The sequence below is a fragment of the Etheostoma spectabile genome, chromosome 18, assembly GCF_008692095.1.
Source record: "Etheostoma spectabile isolate EspeVRDwgs_2016 chromosome 18, UIUC_Espe_1.0, whole genome shotgun sequence".
In the NCBI taxonomy this organism is placed as follows: domain Eukaryota; kingdom Metazoa; phylum Chordata; class Actinopteri; order Perciformes; family Percidae; genus Etheostoma; species Etheostoma spectabile.
Window position 1 is genome coordinate 10,877,390 of NC_045750.1, and position 13,070 is coordinate 10,890,459.

Below are 13,070 nucleotides of genomic sequence, written 5' to 3' on the forward strand. Positions count from 1 at the left end.
TGTGTGTGTGTGTGTGTGTGTGTGTGTGTGTGTGTGTGTATAAATGAAAAGGATGTATCCTATACTGCATTTAGGCTCTATGGGGTGCCAGGGGACAATCCTCTCAAAAGTGATGACTGTAATAACCATTACTGTAATGGTTCTGCGTGTGTGTGTTTTGTGTGTCCACAATAAAGGTCGCCCATCACCTCGCTGTTGCCTACGCAGTCAAACAGACAACCATCGATGGCCATCACCTCTGTCACACAGTACATCTGTGGATTTAAATGTTTAAGAAAGACGCCGTTTCCAAGCTTTAAAAAAAATGTATGTCCCAAATTGGACAAAACATGTCATGGTGCTCCAGCAGACCTGACTCACATGTTTTGCACCTGCCCTCACTGGGCAAGTATTTTTTAATATCTATCCAAAGCTACACACAGCAGCAAGAATGTTATTAAACTGGCAGTTATCCATCTGGCCTGATGATTTTAACAAACCTTCATTAAAAGGTATAAAGAGTTTATAAATAAAGTTTGCACTGACAGACTTTACACTTGGAATGCTACAATCCAACACTTTTATAACCTTTAAGTGCTTGGATTATGCTTTTTAGCTTTTTCCCTTACTTGTATTGTGTTAAATATCTTTTTTTGTGTATGTTATAGGTTTACAAAGTGGAAAAGTAAACACTGTTCACAATCTGCTCCAAACAGCTCTTTTGTAGTCCAGCCTTTACCTCTGTGACAAACGTGCATCACTTTGTAACACACGTTATAATGCTCGCCAATGTACTAGCATGGTACCCCCTCATGGTCTGCTTCTGTCTGGCCGGGTGTCCTTTACTAGGCACTGCGCATGTGCGACTCCCATTACAGCAACAAAATTATGTTTTTTGTTTTTTTTATTAAACCATGTAAAGTTATTCTGATATAACCTCTTAATACAATTATGAACCTGAAGTAATAATATGAGCACTTTAATATATGCATTTTATAACCGACCGTTTGTGACGAAAATACATTCATTAACATTCTTTATTTTTTGTTTTCAGTAACTGTATCACATTAATGGGATATTTTTATTCCTATTCGCCAATGTCAATAGCAAGAGACATTAATGTATCTGGAGGGTAGGAGCTCTGACAAGAGCTGTCAACACAACATTACAACAATAAGCCTGACACGAGGTTTTGTAGCTTTAACTAATGGCATTTTGTTAGCCCCTATGTGATGTAACATTCAGTTTAAGGGCAGTTGTACACGTTAGGCTTTTGGCTTAAAAGGGTTATTTCGGTATTTTTCAACGTGGACCCTATTTTTCCATTCATTTGTATCTAAAGTGACTAACGGTTATGTAATCAAAAATCTTTGAATGTGTCCAGTATTGAGCGAGAACGCTGCAGCTGCGAAACAAGGTTGCAATAAATTCCTATGGGGCAAATGCGCACATACAACGTATTTTTACTAAAAGTGGCGGTTACCCTGCCTTCGTGTGTAACTTACTGATGTCAGTTCAACACAGTAACGTTAGCTTACCTCCGCTCTGACTGCACCTCTTCACTGTTGGAACAGCATTTTTCTGTAGGAGAATGTGCTTTGATATCGGAGTCTTCTCCTATTTTGCTGGCAGTAGCCACAACCGGTCAAACTGGTCACTTTTGACACGATGCCATGGTCTGCAAGGCGCAGTGTATGGACCTCTGAGTTAAGGATCCATTTGTAGCTACATGCTAGCGTACAACTAGCCTCAAATTCAGCCTGTCCGCATCCAAAGGTAACGTCTATGAAAGCTGGGCGAAGTTTAGCACCACTTTTAGTTAGCACAATTCGGAAATGCGCAATTGAACATCTTCTACGGTACTCAAAACAACAAACTCCACCAACGCTGTTTTCGATTTAGTCACCTCGCGAGATTTCAGAACGAGACTTCATTATCCCTTGCCTGTCAGTGGTAAAAACTAGACACAAACGGATGTGAATAGAGTCAAGGTTAAAAAATACCATAATTACCATTTAACACTCACATACACAATATGTTAGACATAGCGTCTAACAAGTTATTTACGATATGTAAAAACATGGTCTGGACAGGATAGTTAGTATTTTGGACAATGATATAAGGTGCACAATCACCTAGACAGGATATGTTTGACGTTAATAGCCCATGACCATCAACAGACTCATTGCAAGTCCCAAGAGTCTTAACAACTCAAGTTGTTTGTGATTTTTGTTGCTCCAAAACAGAATTAAGACCAGAATATAAATATGAAAGTCAAATCCTAACATCTGTAAAAGAAATTGTCACTGAGCAGTCAATAACAGCTTCTAGATACTGTCTGTTACAGAAACCTTTTAATCGGGTCAGAAAAATCTTAGTTAATGCTCCTTCTAACGTACTGTACATGGTTGTTTTAATAAATTAACACATCCTGCCCTGTCAAATCTTTAAAAAGACTTCTTGAAAATGTGTCTGAAATATAACCTGCGTTTCAGAGGCAGTGTGTTCATTAGGGCGATATGGGAAACAATATCCATGCATCATGCAGTCAGTATTTAAGGTTTGTACTGCTGAAAAGAATTAAGAGTATTTACTGGTGGTGTGGCTACCTCGCCACTCTAAGAAGTACCTGGAAGCTTCTTGGCCCATGCAATCATGTGGACCAGCTCCTTATCAGCCATGCTGGTGAGCAGGGTCATCATGGTGACCTCAGTATACGGTCGGTTTAGCTTCTGATGGGAGCACAGAATTGGGGGCTCGGCACCCTGCAGAAGGAGGAGCACCTGGGGAAGCAGCAGAGAAACAAAAAGATTTAACCAGAAAAATAAAAGCTGTTGTGTTTCAAATTGATTTAAAGTAAGTACAAACATATTTTGATATCCACAAGCCACATTGCCATAACATTTGGTATATATGTGGTCCTAATATTTCTTTACGATCCAAATTTCCACCAGGCCAACAATTTACACCCCAACAAGGTTTTTTCAAAAACAAATGTCTCTGCATTAATAAGCACCTGGTCAGGAGACATGCTAGTCAGCAGTAATTTTCCTCCTCCACCACAAGCACTACTGCGTTTTCTCCCATCTTGAGGGGGCACTGTCCTGTGCGCCAGGTCCTTAGAGGCCTTGTCTCTGTCATTGGTGCCAGTCCGTCGTTTGTCACGCCGCAACACACGCCCGCGGTCCTTGCGCACACCTTAAACACACAGCAAGTGTTTAAACAAAATAACACGCAGATAAACAGAAAAAGCCACAAAACATACATGCACACAGTCGCAACAAACCCAAAAGCTTTTTTTCTTGATATGACTCACACATAACTTCCTATCCTGTTTTTACCACAAAGTCCAGCAGTGCAGATTATATGGATGCCTATGTGATTCAATAAGTATGAAAACAAAATTGAGGTGTGTTTTAATCAGTAGTTGTACTCCTTAAGAGGAAATCATTTCAAGGCCATGTTAAAGTTAGTCTCAGGCTTATCTACATCCACCAGCACTCTCATATTTGTGCCGATCCTTTCAGCAACAAGCAATGGTTGATAAATGGCAATTAGTTTAGAAATTTGTTAAGAAGTGGGTAATCAAATTAGTTTATTTTTCTGACATAAAAACAATATACTGAAAAGCTAAATTGTGCAAAATGAAAACTAGTCATAACTGACAGACATGCAGACAGTAAAAACACAGGATAACCAATAACAACTAAATGGGGAAAAAAATCAGAACAAAAAGATGGGAAATCTGCTGATGCTGGCGTTGTCTACCCACCTCCTTTCATCATGCCAACTTCGTAACACTTCCTAAGACGGCAAGCCTGGCAGCTCTTCCTCCGATTTCTGTCAATAGTACACTGATTGGTTGCTGGGCACATATAGTCATTGTGACCTGAAATGGAAGAAAATCTATTACTTCAAGCCCCCCACTCCAGTGTTCAGTTCATATGTGTTATTTAATAGCCAAGAACACTGTATTCCCATTTTAAATGTATCACAGATGTACAAAATCTAAAACTTGGCATCTTGGCTTTGTCATTGTCATAGACTCTTGGTTTTCTTTATGACCAGTCTTCCATTGCAAGACTTGTCAATATGATGACATGACAAATGAAATAAATCCAACAGTAATATACCTGACCTTTGTTTTAAATGCAATGAGGCTGAAGGGACATTTGTGCACTGTGTCTGGGATTGTAACACAATTAAAACATTCTGGAGAGAGGTGATCAATACAACTATGTTCATCTTGACTGTGAACATTCCCCTTGACCCTAAGATGATTTTGCTAGACCTGTATCCAACAAATCTGAATCTGAAGCCCCAAAAACATAAATGTATTGATTTTGCTATTCTACAGGCAAAAAGGACTACAGTGCTTATTTGTAAGAAAATGGAGGCATGTGCAATATGGAAAAATGTATGTCCATGGAGAGACTGACATACTGTATATATTTAAAGGCAAATTGGGGTTGTATCAGAAAATCTCAAGGCCATTTGGAGGGGTTGTTTAAAATTGTATTACCAATGAAAATGAATTAAAACATTGTTAAAAAAATTATAATGACATAATAAGCCACCTACAGCAGATTAGGTGTTAATATACAAACAGAGGCAGCAGTACATGAAGGGTGTACACCATGTCGTATGAAAGACATGAGATGCAAACAGAGGAAAACAATTCAAACTTGTGAGTGAAATAGAAATAAAGTCAAATCAGTTTTAAAATCGTTTTCACGTTTTTATGACACATTTTCCCTCTTTTTCCTTATCAAGCTAAAATGTGACTGCTAATTTCCATGAGCCTACTAGATCTGCCTGATTATACCACACTACATTTTTTTTCATTTGTTGACTGACAGCTAAACTTATTTTTATGGGGCATGTTGCTCCATTTTACCAAGACAACTAGTGTACTGTTAATTGTGTTCTTTCATATGGTTATAAGTTTCATTGACAGATACAGTAAGAAACATTATTCAAGTCTAAGGATTTCTTAGACACAATCTCTCACAAACAGCTAATGTTTGAGAATTACATCCATTGGTCACAAATGGATGAAGAAGAGAGATTACCTACCCTGGATGCTCCTCTTAAAGAAAGCTTTGCAGCCCTCACAGGACCACACCCCATAGTGGTACCCAGAGGCATAGTCACTGCACACGGCACAGAAACGCGTCTCTTTGACAATCTCGAACCCCCCAGCCCCGGCTCCAGCACCTGATTCCCCCACACTGTATGACTCGTCACTGTTGTTGTACTGGTCCTCCGTGGAAACAGACTGCTGACTGGATGGGACACTGGACCTGCCACAGGACGTAGATTTCACCTCTGTTAAATTATCTCATATATTGACTTAACGATTAAGAGTGTTCATTAAGTAGAAGTAGTAGTATTTATTTATTTCTAACATGTAATAATTTACAAACAAGAAAGCAAATAACAAGAATACCAATAAAATTAACAGTAAACATGTAACAAACCCTCAATATACAAGTTCTCATAAACATCATAGTAAAAATATTACATGTCTGAAAGAGTAGGAAGAAGTTTTTACTTAAGGATAATGATTATAATTTTTTGGTGCTGAAGAATTTCTCTAATAAATGTCTTTTATCATAAAAAATTGGAGCCGGCAACTACTTTTTTTTTCCAATTCTTACATTCACCAGCCCAACTTTAATTTGACAATGGCAAAGACAAAAGCAGAGTACTATTTTCCACCTGAGCCAGGAAGCAATCTCTACGTGTACTTGTGTTGTTCTTACGTATTGTTCCTTTTTCAAGGTCTTTGACAAAGTCCTTAATCTCTGGAATTAGAAACCAGGACAAAGCCTGATCCTTTCTATGGAGATAGTGGCAATGTTTTGTATAAAGTAAAAGATTTTAAAAAAACAATGCCGTTATATAATTATGTTTTATTTATAATTATATAGTGAGGACTGAACAGAATGCCAATGCCAATCTCGTTATGTGGCAAAATACCAAACAAACAATAAATAGAAAATACCAAGTCAGTAGAGAAAATACAGTAAAATTAGGAAATAAATATATGAATTATTATAAACAAAATAAAATAAAAATGTATTTCATTATGGATATTATTCTTTAACTTTGTATTCAAATCATGACAGAGTGTGCAAAAGAACCATACTAGAGAAACAAATAGGGTATATCGATGTTTTGTTTGCACTATTCCTTTTTGTTAAATAATCACTAAAGCACAAACAAAACTGATCAATTGGATTCAAGCAGAGGTAATGGCAAGAAATAAATAAAAACTTTCCGATCACACAACACAAACTTTTCTCCTCTCTTGTAGTAAAGAAGAATTGTACTCCCTCACCTGTAAATGGGTGTTGATGAGGTTTCAAAATAGTGGTGGCTGGGTGGGTGGACAAAGGGGCTGAATCGGGGGCTGGAGGGCACAAACACAAGAGGACTGGTAGGCCCACTACCCAGGGACTGGCTGCCATCTGAAGGTGGTCCGTGGGCGTCTAAAGGAGCAGAGTAGTAGCCAGTGGTAAAGTGGCTGTAAAGAGGAGTCGGAGCAGGGGTGGGGGCAGCATAGTCGTATGTCCCTTCCAGGAAGTCCACGGTGGCTACCCCTCCAGACCCCCGACTCTCTTCAGGGTACATGTCACTGGAGAGGGCACGAGGTGGAGGTGAGGGACGTTGTGGGGAGAGGGTCTCCAGTTCTGAGAAGGCTGGGCTGATCCTGGGTCTGAGGACTGGTCCACAAGGCTGCCTGCTCTGTGCCGGGCTCTGTCTGAGCAACATCACAGCACAACAGCACTGATATGCAACATGATTTAGACTTCCTCTCCCATTTGCTGGGAGGGGGAGTGGAGGCGAGTGCTGCTTTCTCTCTTCTGTCTCCCGTGTCTTATTTCGAATAAAAAGTGACAGACAATTTGAAGGGTCCACTATTCTTTTCTTTTGCTCTATCTGCCTTGAGCTTCAGCCCACAAAGCACCAAAAAAAAAGACATCCAAAAAGACTCCTCCCAACCTCTAACAGTTTTTTTTCTAATACATCTACGTTAATGTGGAGGCTGGTGGGTTAAGAAAGAGGACGATGGACAGGGAAATAGTGACTCCTAAATAACCTTCCTGTCCTCTCTCTCCCTTACACTAATATTAAGAACTCTCTTTCAACTTCACCTTTATCTTACACTGAAAAGCTTTCACTGACTGCAGGTGGTACCCAGAGAAAAAAATATATCTGTAAACTATCAGTAAGCTCTTTAATTTATCAGACACTCAGCATGCTACCGTCATGACGTATGACCGGTCTATTTGTAGCCAGATTTTTGAATACACCTGAGACTCTGCAGTAAATCAAATCACTGTTAAAATGAGAAACATTACAACAATGGTTTAGAACATTGGTGGCAAAAAAAAAAGGCAAAATCTACCATGATACACTACTCACCTCTCATGCGAGAATCATCCTCCTGTGCTGTGCAACATGGGGACTGTTTTAGCCTTCTCTCTCGCTCTCTGCTTGCCTCTCTCATCTCTCTGACTCTCAGAAATCTAGCTCATTGGACACAATGGACGGTGGAAAGGTTAAAAAAAAGAGGATAAACAAATTAAAGATGCGGCCAAATCGATAACCAAACCACGGTGTGTTTTAGTGCCAGGTCACCATAACACAGCAAACAGAGCAGGAGGTCAAATTTCATTTCAACAGCCAATAATTACACAACCAATCCAAAATGAGAGGATTGATGGTTATTTTAATCAGATGCTGCATGACTTAAATATTTTAATAAACATTACCAAAATATTTACAGAAGTAAAAAAACAATCATAATTTCCTAGTGCCATTTCATTGAAAGGAGGATGCTATATAGTATAGGACCACAATATAGACTAGTTAATCATTACTCTAGGTTAGGTCAAGTCACAGATGAAATAGACACTATATTTAAACAAATCAAAGGAATGGGGCAGAGAACTCAATGTTCATGTTTACTGCGCGAAAGTTCCAGGTTTGTTATCATCACAGATCCTATTAGTCCTTGCATCTTTGGGGACCAGGAGTCACGGTAAAAAAACAACCTTGTGAGCTGGAACACTAATAAACTAAATATGTTGGGATTATTCTAACATTCATGGCAAGTGAAACATAAAACCAGTTACAACAGGAGTTCAATGTATAAATAATTTAGTGCACACATTTGCAAGAATGATCAATTTCAATTATACAAATGAAGCTGATAATAAACATCAAATAATTTGGGGCTTGAATTAGAATATACTAATTTACATGTAAGACTGTGAGCTGACACACAGTCATTAATGCAAGAAATTCATAAAGATAAAGATGATCACAAGCAACAACCTCCCCCACTGAGGATAACCTGAACATTTGGCCCTTTATTTTCCCTTCTCTGTGCAACATCTTTCTTGAGTAAACAGCCCAATTTTCAGGACATGTCAGGTCAAGTGGAAAACAAGTAGCCCTGATGATGATACGTATTTCTTTATCATTTCCCCTGGAATAAAATGAAGACACTGTTACATTAGAAAACCAAGGCTGACAAATGAAACCAGTAGCTAAACGGCGCAATCAGATAGGCTGCCTCTTTCCGTAATTGACTTAACTTTAATGACAGATAACATTGACAAAGCATATCAGCAGCCTAAATGATGCATTTCATTTTGCCAACTCCTTCTGGAATTAGAATGTTAATGTTGCAGCATTTCCAGGTCCACCCTGACACCAAGTAGATGAAAGGTCAACAGTTGTAAAACATTAATTAAAAAAATGTCGCACTACCGGTGAACATTTAAGATATCTAATGGTGGACTATAATATGTACAAATGCATTTGCTCACAATTGTAGGTGAAATGGTTCACAATATTTGGAGGGCAAATGCAAGTAAACAAAATACTGTTGCTGCACTTGACTGCAATTAAACCATCTGGATAGACAGTAGATTGTAATTGCCAGTCACTAGATACAGTTGATAAAGTTATTGCTTATTTCTCATGCTTGCAAAGTACAACAGTAGGAAAGAAGACCAGTAAATGCAATTCTTTATTAAATCAAACCCAGTTATGAAAATTATATAATTTCCCCCAGCAGCACTGAGAATAATCCAGTTCACATCACCTCTGGAGGCATTGACACTGACAATGAGAATTTAGATGACATAACAGCGTGCACAGAGACATCCACTTTTACCTATGAAGATACAGAGGTCTGGGTTGTTATTTCAAACAAAACAAGTGCATATCATCACTGTTATTGTTAACCTGCCGAAATAACAGACTACCATCTTTTAAACTGATCGAAACAGTTATCAAATGAATGGCCTGAACTTAAATGGCTGTCTGCATGTTTCAATGCATGCATATCAATGACACTTAGTGCAACAATAAATCAACCAAAGCCAAGTTAAAATAAAAACAACTAGATATTACGTTTATCATGACTTTTCTCAAATGCATGCAAAAAAAGAAAATTATAAGATTTGCAAAGCCCAATTCTTACTCAAATGTTCACAGCCTCTACACTAACTTGTAAACATTATGACTTAATACATTGTGCACAACACATAAGCTATTTGCAATAAAAAGCAACCCTAATTTTTACCTCAAAGATAAATTTGTCATTGTAAACACTGATGAAATCATTAGAACTAAGTGCTAACATTTTAAGGACGATGTGGTACAAATGTTGTGAAAATAGATAAAATATATTTCTGCTAATGTGCATTTCTGTATCAAACATGATGAAGTACTAACTAACAATGAGAACGAAGATACCATTAACTAACTCATGTAACTTAATGGTCTTATGATTTAAAGGTAACTCCTTATGGTACTTCTTACTGTAACGTTCTTATGATTCCACATCTTGCCAGTGAGATCCCGAGGTCAGTCCTTCTGTTCTGACTTTGAGCAGTAGAACTGAATGACAGCATATTTGCCGTTGGTCATCCATTCTGGGTCTTGGGATCCGAGCTTCTCCCCTTGGCCTGGCTGCAGACCGACCTGAACGTTGGCCTTAAGAGTCCTCAGACTACACAGCGGTGCAGGTCCAAAACCTTGCAGCGCAGTATTAAAGCCCACTGTGTAATCCCAGTCCCTGTCCCCTGTCAGCTTTCTGTAGTTGAGATCACCTTTAAACAACAGCAGGTCTGCCCTCTGCAGGGTCGCATACAAGTCCGGTGCATCCGTCGCCATGTCACAGAACTCATGGGGCTGCGTCCAGAAACGATGATCATGATAGAACCACACACCCTCCTTCAGGTGGCTCATCCACTGTACACCATTCTTTGACATCCACTTGTGATTGGCCGCCATGGTCTGCCGAATGGTCCACTGAAAATCGTTAGCTGTGACATCAGAGACAAACCACGGGATGGATTTACCGTGAAAGTGGACCTCATGGGCAAGGCCGGAGGAAACCAGGAAATCTGCTAAGACCAAGTCAGTGAATAACTCAAAGCCAGCATTGTCTAGAACAATGTCCACTCTGACTGCAGTGGTTTTCTCTGACTGTCCTGGCCTTTGAGCAGAAATAAGAGTTGACCATACCATTTTGGAGTCATTCACTAAGATGAAGGGTTGTAGGCTGTTGAGGGAATCTATTGGACTGGTCTTCTGTGAGTTGTCTTGGCCAGCAGAGATAGACAGATCACACTTGTTCCCCCATAAAGAAACCTAGGAAGAGTCAAATAAAAAATCTTAAACCTGAACCTATTGTAATGTGTTGACATATGACCCCCAAATAAGATTAATGACATAGAAAATGGATGGACAGATTATTTTGCATGACTTTATTAATTCATCATATCCTTTATCAGTTTTTTCATTGAAAACAGCAGTGGCCAAAAAAAGTAGGCTGATAAGAGACATGAGACGTAACAAAAACATTAAAGTTACAGGACGTAAAAGACACTGAAATTCTCCGTCAAGCTGAATATGCCTATGGGTTCGTCAATACAAGCACCGTTCACATTACATATCACATTTGTACCACTGTTGATATAAAATGATTGATTTGTGAAGATTATAACTTCACTTACTTGTCATGTCTTAAGCTGGTATAGAAGACCCTTACCTGTAGCAGTTTGTTAAAATGCTCAAACAGCTGATTCTTGGAGAGATCCGCCATGTTCTTGTTGACACCCTCCAAGTATGTACATAAGGCCATCATAGCCTGCTGAGACTCAAAAAAGCTCTGAGTCTTTCCCTCATTAAACACGTCATAGTCACTGATGGGAGGACTGAAATATAAAAGTACAAAAAAAAATCATGACAAGAGGAGAACTTGAACACAATATAGATAAACAAGAAAAGCTGCATGTACTTCTAAGACTGCAAAATTCATATTATAATGAGAATGATAACACTCAATTTTGCAGTAGTAATATAATACAAACAAAATGTAAATTGTTTGTAGAACTGGACAGCATAAGTTGCCATTGTTTTGGGTTCCAATATGACTAACATCATATTAAAAAAAGACTTGTCCTATGATTTTGCCTTTGCAAAATCCTATCTTTTCTAAACAAATATATTGACATATCACATATGTCACTACATATCTCAGGGAAGCAATAGTTCCTATTGAAAGATGAAAATATTTCTCACTTTAGCCACAGGGCCTCCTGTATCCTGCGGTACATGTAGCACTCCACATAAAGCCAAGAAGACTTGAACCAGCTGACGGACTCCTCCTCTCCTTGCAGTTTCTGTTGTTTCTGCAGGTACTGGTTCCAGTGCTCTGTGTCTTGCAAGGTGTCTATTAGTGGCAGTACTGGCTTATCCGTTTGCAGCTCGTTCCTCATCTTAGACAGCAGAGCTATTGTTTGCTTCTCTGCCTGAATACCCTCCTGCATGAAAACAAGCAAGACCAAATTCAAGTTGTCAAATGGGCCTCATAATTCCGGATGCAGTTAAAGAAAACATCTCTAATTTAACTGATTAGCATTTCTTACCTCGCCATATTCTTCAAAAAACTTGTTTTTGTTGCGATGTATTGTGTCTATAACTTTAGTCAGGATGGTCGGTAATCTGTCTCTCACGGTCAAATAGGCAAATGACCTGCAGAGAAACGATATGTTAGCCATTGATGTTACACTGACACTTAGTGATACAAGTGTGCAAGTGTTTGCACTAGTAAGCTAATTAAGCTAGCTAGAAGCAAAGTTAACGTTAGCCATATTTTTCGAACATTTCGACTGCAGAAATAATACTTGCTGGTATAACGAACGGTAAACAAATAATTAAGTTTACCGAGTAAGCATTATATGTTACATGTCTAAAACCTGCTGTGTAAAGTTACTCTTAGCAAGCTAGTTATTACCAATTGAATGCATTTCTGTCAACAAGCTAATGCTACTGCTGGTTTGAACAGGACAGTCCTAACTTAGCCATTTTAATACAGCAGTGTATTTATCCACATTATTTGACATGGTGACAAAGTTATTAGATCAGCTGTCAACATACCCAACCACTTTAGCAGACAGTGAAGGAGGAACTCCGTGCACAATTTGATCAGACGCCATCATTTTAGCAGTGGGAGACGGTTCAAATTCAAACTTTATCGATACAATTTCCAGAACAGGAACAACGTTTTAGGGTCTGCTTAAGGCTTGAACGCGACGTAACGTTTATCTTTACGTTACGTGGCAAAGCAGATTGTATTATTAAGCTTGCCATCCTCTGTTTCTGGTAACACATTTCTTTAACTGTCTATGGGTAACACTTATTTAACATTTTAATATTTGTTTCCTGTTTCTTTAGACTTGTTTTTTTATTCAGGATACGATGCTACCATCTAGGGGTTAATGTGTAAACTGTAAAGTTGGCAAGTTATGTGTTCCATGATTATCAATCAATCAATCAATCAATCAATCAATCAATCAATCAAATTGTAGGTTATGGACTATAGTTTGTACAGTATGGTAAATACATTTGTGAGTTTTAAAATAGCAGTCTATATGTTGTATTTAATCTATCTATCTATCTTGGGGTGGCAGCTCTGTCAGTAGGGAGTTGGGTTGGGAACCGGAGGGTGGCTGGTTTAAGTCCTCATACGGACCAAAGTATGGTGGTGGACTGGTAGCTGG

General features: G+C 38.7%; 2 protein-coding genes across 2 annotated transcripts in view; both read right to left on the reverse strand.

Moving 5' to 3' along the window:
• Positions 1-7,364, reverse strand: part of esr1 (estrogen receptor 1) — an 11,735-nt gene extending 4,371 nt beyond the window's left edge. Inside the window, exons 1-5 of the mRNA XM_032542268.1 lie at positions 6,323-7,364; positions 5,056-5,282; positions 3,752-3,868; positions 2,996-3,177; positions 2,609-2,762 (exon numbers count right to left, since the gene is read on the reverse strand). Of these exons, the coding sequence (XP_032398159.1) occupies positions 2,609-2,762; positions 2,996-3,177; positions 3,752-3,868; positions 5,056-5,282; positions 6,323-6,756 (1,114 nt within the window). The 5' untranslated portion in view covers positions 6,757-7,364. The remainder of the gene's footprint in view (positions 1-2,608; positions 2,763-2,995; positions 3,178-3,751; positions 3,869-5,055; positions 5,283-6,322) is intronic.
• Positions 7,365-9,007: 1,643 nt separating this feature from the next.
• On the reverse strand, positions 9,008-12,830 carry armt1 (acidic residue methyltransferase 1; the record flags this gene model as incomplete). Its single annotated transcript, XM_032542270.1, is given in 5 exon segments — positions 9,008-10,656; positions 11,057-11,222; positions 11,590-11,831; positions 11,937-12,042; positions 12,448-12,830. Coding segments are annotated over 5 exon segments (1,365 nt in total). The 3' UTR covers positions 9,008-9,867.
• Between the last annotated feature and the right edge of the window lie 240 nt (positions 12,831-13,070).